A 9,061-nucleotide genomic window follows, 5' to 3' on the forward strand; every position below is an offset into this window, starting at 1 on the left:
AGTGCTTTGTTAAAAACAATTGCCAGCAGATGATACAAGTGCTCAGTCCAATTCCCAGTGACTTGAATAATGATCTTATTATGCGCTCACCTCATACAAAGCCTATGAATAGGCTAAAAACGCTTGTGTTCCCCAAATGGGACTATATCCTTGAGTTGCACCGTAGCAGTAATGGTGGTTACTCCTTAACAGCGTAGCAGTAATGTTGGTTACTCCTTCAAAGCGTAGCAGTAATGGTGGTTACTCCTTCAATCGTGGCTCTCCTCTCCTGCCACTATCCCCACAAAGATCTCTCACTCTCTTAATACACTGGAGCACTCCTCCTTGGTATATCCCTCAGTATGAGAAGAAATAAAGACATAGTGTCTTATCCTTTTAAAAATAACTACCTTTAATATGCGCCCATTGCACTCACATGTAAAAACAATATTAACGCTTTGTTAAAAACAATTGCCAGCAGATGATACAAGTGCACCTCTCGCAATCATTATTCAAGTCACTGGGAATAGGAGTTCACATCACCTGGGATTTTCTACGAGTATCACCAGAGACTGATTTATTTATCACTCATTTGTCATCAATCATGTTTATATTTTTTGTGCATATTGAATATTGACTGATATTTTCAGTGTATTATCACTTTATGGGTGCACTTAATTTTTTATATATACCGTATTTGCCGGCGTATAAGACGACTTTTTGACCCTTGAAAATCTTCTCAAAAGTCGGGGGTCGTCTTATACGCCGGTACACATGTTAGGGGGGCTGCGGCATTAAGTACAGGGGTTTGCAGGGGCTGATGTCTCTTACCTGGATCCAGTCCCACGACGATCCGGTCCAGGAAGCGCGGCGTCTCCTTCAGTTCGGCCACTGGATGTTCGTGCGGCTGCTCGGCTCCGCCTCCTCACCGGTGATTGGCCGCCAGAACTGTAGCTCAGGAAAGGCACACAGGCGGCCAATCGAAAATTGAGTGCCGGAGCAGCAGGTAAGTGTTCTGTGTAGAGGTGCTGCTGCAACCACATATGCTGGCTGCAGCAGCACCATACGAGAACAGGGTCAGCAAGTCTCAGTGGGAGGAATAGTGCCCCATCATTGGTGTCACTGATACCAATGATGGGGCACTATTCCTCCCACTGATACCAACGATGGGGCACTATTCCTCCCACTGACACCAACGATGGGGCACTATTCCTCTTACTGATACCAACGATGGGGCACTATTCCCCCCCCCACTGACACCAACGATGGGGCACTATTCCACCCCCCACTGACACCAATGATGGGGCACTATTCCACCCCTCACTGACACCAATGATGGGACACCATTCCTCCCACTGACATCAATGATGGGGCACTATTCCTCCCACTGACACCAATGATGGGGCACTATTCCTGCCACTGATACCAATGATGGGGCACCATTCCTGCCACTGATACCAATGATGGGGCACCTATTCCCCCCACTGATACCAATGATGGGGCACTATTCCTCCCACTGATACCAATGTTGGGGCACTATTCCTGCCACTGATACCAATGATGGGGCACTATTCCTCCCACTGATACCAATGATGGGGCACTATTCCTGCCACTGATACCAATGATGGGGCACTATTCCTCCCACTGACACCAATGATGGAGCACTATTCCTCCACTGATACTAATGATAGGGCACTATTCCTGCCACTAATGCCAATGATGGGGCACTATTCCTGCCACTAATACCAATGATGGGGCACTATTCCTCCCACTGACATCAATGATGGGGCACTATTCCTCCCACTGGTGTGCATTGGAAGAGGGGTAGTCTTATACGGCGAGTATAGCCCAAACACTACATTTTAGCAGGAAAAGTAGGGGGGTCGTCTTATACGCCCAGTCGTCTTATACGCCGGCAAATACGGTATATTGTGTTTACACTATTATATGGATTTAATTTAAAACAATTTTTATGATATTTAATTAATAACAATTAGGAGAGCAGCACCATTGTGATATTTGTTGAATTTTTATGAACATTGGATGAGTATGTGTTTGGTGCTGACGAACCTATCTTATAATTAATTGCTGGCTCACAAGATTTCTATTTCATTTCAATGATGGGACACTATTCCTCCCACTGACACCAATGATGGGACACTATTTCTCCCACTGACACCAATGATGGGACACTATTTCTCCCACTCACACCAATGATGGGGCACTATTCCTCCCCCCACTGACACCAATGATGGGGCACTATTCCTCCCCCCACTGACACCAATGATGGGGCACTATTCCTCCCCCCACTGACACCAATGATGGGGCACTATTCCTCCCCCCACTGACACCAATGATGGGGCACTATTCCTCCCACTGACACCAATGATGGGGCACGTTTCTTCCCACTGACACCAATGACGGGGCATGATTCTTCCCACTGACACCAATGACGGGGCACGATTCCTCCCACTGACACCAATGATGGGACACTATTTCTCTCACTGACACGAATGATGGGACACTATTCCTCCCACTCACACCAATGATGGGGCACTATTCCTCCCCCCACTGACACCAATGATGGGGCACTATTCCTCCCCCCACTGACACCAATGATGGAGCACTATTCCTCCCACTGACACCAATGATGGGGCACGATTCTTCCCACTGACACCAATGACGGGGCACGATTCCTCCCACTGACACCAATGATGGGGCACGATTCTTCCCACTGACACTAATGATGGGGCACTATTTCTCAATTTTCATATATACTGTATGTCTTTAAAAATACATTTAATCTACATTTTTGGAATGCATTTACAAATATATGTAAAAATATGTTAAAATGACTTTTTTATATGTTAAAAAAATCCAAAGAATAGATTTAAAAAATATATATTTGTAAAAATATTTTTCATATATTTTGTAATATATAAAAAATGCATTTCAACATACAGTGTGTGTGTGTATATATATATATATATATATATATATATATATATTTATTTATTTATTTATTTATTTATTTTTATATATATATATATATATTGAATACGGCCAAAATTGGAGTATTTCAAATATATGTCAATGTATTTGGGAATAATATTTTTGAAATATATTTAAAATATATTTTTCCTCCATGTGGGCTTTAAGTGCTGATATGTGTACTAAAGAATATTTGATTCTCAGGTTTCATTTAGGCCTGGTTCACACCTATGCAGGTTGCAATCTGCTGTGAGAAAAAGTGTCCCTGACCCTATTCAAAAACACAGCGGCTGAAAATGCTTAGATGTGAACGTGTCCCATAGGAAACCATGTTAAATGAACTGTAGTGAGTTTCTGCAAAAAGCAGTGAAAATGCATTGGTGTGAACCAGGCCTAAAGGAAACCTGTACTGAGAGGAATACAGGGCCCATCTCTGGCTTCAATACTTTGATTTTCTAATTTTGCAGGCTTGTTCTAAATAAGTGAATCACAGAGTCAAATTAGAAATTTTGATCTGCACGTGTGCCAGGTCTGCATTTTACATATTATTAAAGAAAGAAATTACTAAAAGGCATTGAATTGGCGACTTAATATTAGGACCTGCTCACCTGTACCCACATGGCTGTCAAATTGCGAAGAGCAACTGTGTCCATGCAACCTCTTTGTCCCCATAGACTTGAATAGGCTGCCTGTACGCAGTACCTCATAGCTCAAACTGCATAAACACACTGCCTATTCACGGATTGCGGGTCTCGGTGCTTCTGCGCATGAGATAGGGTTTCCACCTCATCCCTTTAAACCCAAACACATATTAATTATACAGGTTCTGAGGGTAATTTAATGAAGATAAGTGACTAAGTGACTTTAATTACCACCTTAATCAGCCAAAGAACCTATGTAAATAATGTGTTTGGTTTTAAATTGATGAGGTTGCAACCCTAGCATTAGACCTACAAGAAGAGGATAGATCATCAGTCACCTGCTCAAAAAGAGAAAGCAGCAGGGACCAGTCTTTATTACAGAAAACTACTGCAAAGAGGCAAAGTGCTTGAGTTGTTTCATTCCCAAAAAACACAGGTCTAGAAGAAATACACAAAGGTAGCCATGATTCAAATAAGAATCCACATGGTTCTTGAATGTAGACAATTTTTGTTTAGCCTTTTATTTTAGTTTTATGGCTAATACAGAACTGACATAGACTATGTAAGCGAACACGTCTATTTTGAAACTTCATGACTCATTTCTCATCTTACCACAATTCTCCACATAGAGGATTACACATCCTATTGTAAATGATAAGATCTCAACCTAAAGTGTACATACACCTACAAGCACATCAAATAAACTCCAAATGCAGAAAAGCATAATTTCTCGAAGATACCAAAATAATAAAAGTAACAACATCATTGATGCAGCTCAACCAACCCTAATCATAATCATAGTTATATATCATTGCTAAAGGAAAGCATGCTTTTTAAATAACAAACACACAATGCAAGGTCAAACTTGGACAAAAACAAATATGTATATGTATACAAATAGCACCAAAACTGATTAACATAAATCACAACTACAATGTAGTTATAGCAATATAAATTAATTAGAAAGCTATCATGCTGTTGTGGGAATAAAATGAAAAAGCATAACACAGAAACAAATTAAAAGAAAAAAATAAAATAACCAATTACAAACATAACCTGGAATAACCTCATTTTCTCATAGAAACAATTACCCAGTCCCACAATCTATTAACAGAAGTGGAAAGTGCATCATAAAATTTGCAATTTGCCCATGTAGACAAAGCAGCAAGTTCACTTAACTTCACCTCTCCCAGTCAGCACTCTCTCGCCTTACTTTTTTCCACTTTGTTCTGCTGCTAGGAGTGAAGAGAATTATAGCTGGTACTTTTACATATGGGGGATTGCATGGACTCATTTCCTCTCCCCCACATGTATAAATACATAGAAGACAAATATTCTTTAAAACATGGGTATTCCATAATATGCAAAATAATAGTATATCTCCAGGTACCCATTTAAAGAAAACAATGAGCAATACAATAGTGATATCACCAAATCTCACTCCAAATCTCCTAAGTCCTCATGCACACTGGACTGGACTGCCGCTGTTTTTGGCTTTTGACGTGTTTTTCTACAGCCAGTAAACTCCCCAGCATGTTCTCCTATGTGTCCATGCACACATAAACTGTAATCAACATTTTTTGTCAGGGAAGTTTTTTGGCTGGAAAAAAAACCCAGAACTAGTTATTTTCCAGAGGAGTTTAGCTGTAAAAATGCTCTAACACTCAAAAATGTGGCAAATCAGCAGGATCTACCGCTGTTAGAATAAACTAATCATTGGCTGCATCCCCTGATAGACAAACTTTTTCCAGCATGTCCCTTTGACAGAAGTCTATCAAGAGATCAACTTCTTTCTAGCAGTGACACACACAGATAGAAATTTGGTTGGTCCCTGCTGAACCAGCTAATTTTCAATCAGTGCCTTAGATCTTACATTGCAGATATACTACTATGAGTCTATATATTTTGTCTTGGTGTACTTTGATATCATATTTTATAAAAACCTGCCTCACTTTAAAAATTTGGTGCACACTACCTATTATGACCAATATTGATGGTTCCTTTTTATTGGACAGGTCTCCTTTTAAAGTTCAGAAGTAGCCAAAACTTTTTTGTCGCGTCTTGTCCTGTTGAAAACCACTTACTCTCAGTTCTGCATTCCTGAAGTATTTACTTTTTTGTTTTTAATATTATTATAAGAAGAGTTTGGTCTTAACAGTGCTGCTGATTTCAATATGGGTGACAAAGCAGGGTGTGACCAAAAAAGGTATATGAAATGGGCTTATCAAGTTTAAATTATATAAGTGGTTGAAAAAAAAGTTTAAACTTGTTTTTGAATCATGAGTGCACCAAAGATTCACGGTTTTAAAAACCTAGATAAACCAGTATTGCTGCCTTTTAATTAAAGGAACACTTTGAAAACACATCAGATCTCAATGAGGAAAATATTATGCTGCATATCTATACTGATATGGACTGGGTAATGTGTTAGGAATGTAAGGATGTCCCATCGTTTGATGGAAATGAAAAGTATCAACCTGCAGAGGACTGAATTCAAAAATGATGCAGCAGGCTAGTCCATTTTGCTGAAATTTCATTGCAGCAACTCAGAATGGTACTCAGTAGTTTGCATGGCCCCCATGTGCTTGTATTCATGCCTGACAATGTCGGGGCATGCTCCTAATGAGACGATGGATGGTGTCCTGGAGTATTTCCTCCCAGATCTGGAACAGGACATCACTGAGCTCCTGGACAGTGCAACCTGGTGGTGTCAGACGCACCAAAACATGATATCCCAATGGTGTTCTATTGAAATTAAGTTAAGGCCAGCTTGGGGGCCATTCATTCATGCATACTCTCGCTACATGAGGCCAGGCATTGTCGTGCACCAGGAGGAACCCAGGACCCACCAGCACCAGCATAGGGTCTAACATTGGGTCCGAGAATTTCATCCCAATACCTAATGGCAGTCAGGGTGCCATTGTCTAGCCTTTAGAGGTCTGTACGTCCCTCCATGGATATGCCTTCATAGACCATCACTGGCCCACCACCAAAACAGGTTATGCTGAATGTTATTACAGGCAGCATAATGTTCTCCACGGCTTCTCCAGTCCCTTTCAGGTTTGTCACATGTGCTCAGGGTGAACCTGCTCTCATCTGTGAAAAGCACAGGGCGCCAGTGGTGGACCTGCCAATTCTGGTGTTTAATGACCTATGCCAATTGAGCACTGTGGTGCCAGGCAGTGAGCACAGGGCCCACTAGAGGATGTTGGGCTCTCAGGCCACCCTCATGAATTCAGTTTCTGAATGTTTGGTCAAAGACATTCACACCAGTGGCCTGCTGGAGGTCATTTTGTACGGCTCTGGCATCCTGCTCCTCCTTGCATAAAGGAGCAGACACCGGTCCTGCTGATGGGTTAAGGACCTTTTACAACCCTGTCTAGCTCTCCTAGAGTAACTGCCTGTTTCCTGGAATCTCCTCCATGCTCCAGAGACTGTGCTGAGAGACGCAGCAAACCTTCTGACAATGGCACGTATTGATGTGCCAACCTGCCTGTGCAACCTGTGCTTGCGCAATCTCTATAGGGTGCAGGTATCGTCTCATACATCCAGTAGTGACACTGACCCTAGAAAAATGCAAAACCAGTGAAAAACAGTCAGAAAAGGTGAGTAGGGAAAAAAGTGGCCTCCACCTGTAAAACCATTCCTGTTTTGGGGGTCCTCTCATTGTTGCCGCTCTAGTGCATCTAGTGCACCTGTTAATTTCATTAACACCAAAGCAGCTATATATATATATATATATATATATATATATATATATGTGTGTGTGTGTGTATTATATAAAAGTATTGAGTGAACTAAAAATGAATAATCTGCATAATTAATTGATTTCTCTTATAGGTACAGAAGTGTGGTCACCAAAAAGAGGACCTGTGTGTGTATTTTCTTGTCCTGGACTTTGTCAGCAGCTGGGGCACTAGTGCCGATGTTTGGATGGAACAACAGGTCTAGAGTTAAAGAAGAAGAAAATAGTACCTTTAAATGTATGTTTTCCAGTGTCATGAGATTTGACTTCCTTGTTTACTTTTACTTTTTTGGTTGGGTTATTTTCCCCTTATTCACAATGACAGGTTTATATATAAGAATCTTTCAGCTTATAAAAAAGCACATGAAACAAAATATCTCCAGCTTCCAGGACAAAACATTTGCTTATGGAAAAGAACATAAAACAACAACTTTCCTATTCTTGATAATGGGCCTGTTTGCAATCTGCTGGTTGCCGATATCCATCCTAAACTGTGTAACCTATTTCTATCCTCCTGTTGTACAATCTGGTGCTTTCCAGCCTATTCTGTTCCTCAGCATTCTGCTGTCCCACTTCAATTCAGTTTTGAACCCTATTATCTATACTCTGAAAATTAGGAAATTCAAGTATACAATCAGGAACATTATTAACAGACATATCTTTTGTAGGGATGAAGCAATTGAGGCTTCCAGTGTAGAAAACACTCAAGAAAAGATAGTACAAGGATAACTTACTTGGTTCAACCACCTACAAATAAGCTACTTAAAAGAATGGAGTTTATATTGCTCAAGGCAGATGGCATTCCTATTGTTTTATTATTATTATACAGGATTTATATAGCGCCAACAGTTTGCTCGGCACTTTACAATATAAAGGGAGACAATACAGCAACTATACTGTTCAATACAAGAGGGTTAGGAGGGCCCTGCTCCTTGGAGCTTACAATCTAAGAGGCAGGGGCTTCTAGTACAAAAGTTAATAACTGTGGGGGATGGGCTATTAGGAGAAAAAGAAGATTCCTTAATACTTGCAAAAATATAATATTGTATATGCATACATTTATTCAGACAGCATCTTGCAAGGATTTTGTTTGTACAGCAAGGAGCAAAAAAATCAAATGATTCAAATGTTGGTTAGCTTACCTAAAGAACACAATTTTATTGAATAAAGGAATGAAAAATAAACCTATACGGGTGTAAAAATTGCATCGGTTTACAGAAGTTTATAGATAAATGTTTATGTATTGCTTTTTGTAACTGTACTTAGAACACATCTACAGTACTACCAACAGTCCCCCTGCTCACTGTAATAAGGAATACTGAAAAGAGTCCATATACCATGTTAAATTATTCATTAATTTATTACATATCCTACAAAATCCTTTGCTATGGTACAAAAGTCTATGTAATGTAATGTAAGTCTCTGTATGTAAGTATACCATCTTAATTACTATTGCTTGGACATCTACAGTGAATTCATGAAGTATTCAGACCCCCTTCACTCGTTTCAATTTTGGTATGTTGAAGCTGGATACCGTTGTTTAAATTCATTTTTTTCCCCTCACTAATCGACACTCAGTAACCCGTAATGACAAAGTTAAAACAGAATTTTAGAAATGTCTTTGAATTTATTAAAAATACAAAAAATGAAATATCACATTGTCATAAGTATTCAGACCCTATGCAACAACACTTGCAATTTAGTT

General features: G+C 40.0%; 1 protein-coding gene across 1 annotated transcript in view; it reads left to right on the forward strand.

Annotated features, from left to right (window-relative positions):
• LOC149469979 (adenosine receptor A3-like) overlaps positions 1-8,762 on the forward strand; it is a 55,070-nt gene extending 46,308 nt beyond the window's left edge. Inside the window, exon 2 of the mRNA XM_089668353.1 lies at positions 7,452-8,762. Coding sequence (XP_089524479.1) covers positions 7,452-8,085 — 634 coding nt within the window. The 3' untranslated portion in view covers positions 8,086-8,762. The remainder of the gene's footprint in view (positions 1-7,451) is intronic.
• Positions 8,763-9,061: the final 299 nt, after the last annotated feature.

Source organism: Staurois parvus, unplaced genomic scaffold (genome assembly GCF_062004578.1).
Source record: "Staurois parvus isolate SC_StPar_1 unplaced genomic scaffold, SC_StPar_1.0 ptg000056l, whole genome shotgun sequence".
NCBI lineage: Eukaryota > Metazoa > Chordata > Amphibia > Anura > Ranidae > Staurois > Staurois parvus.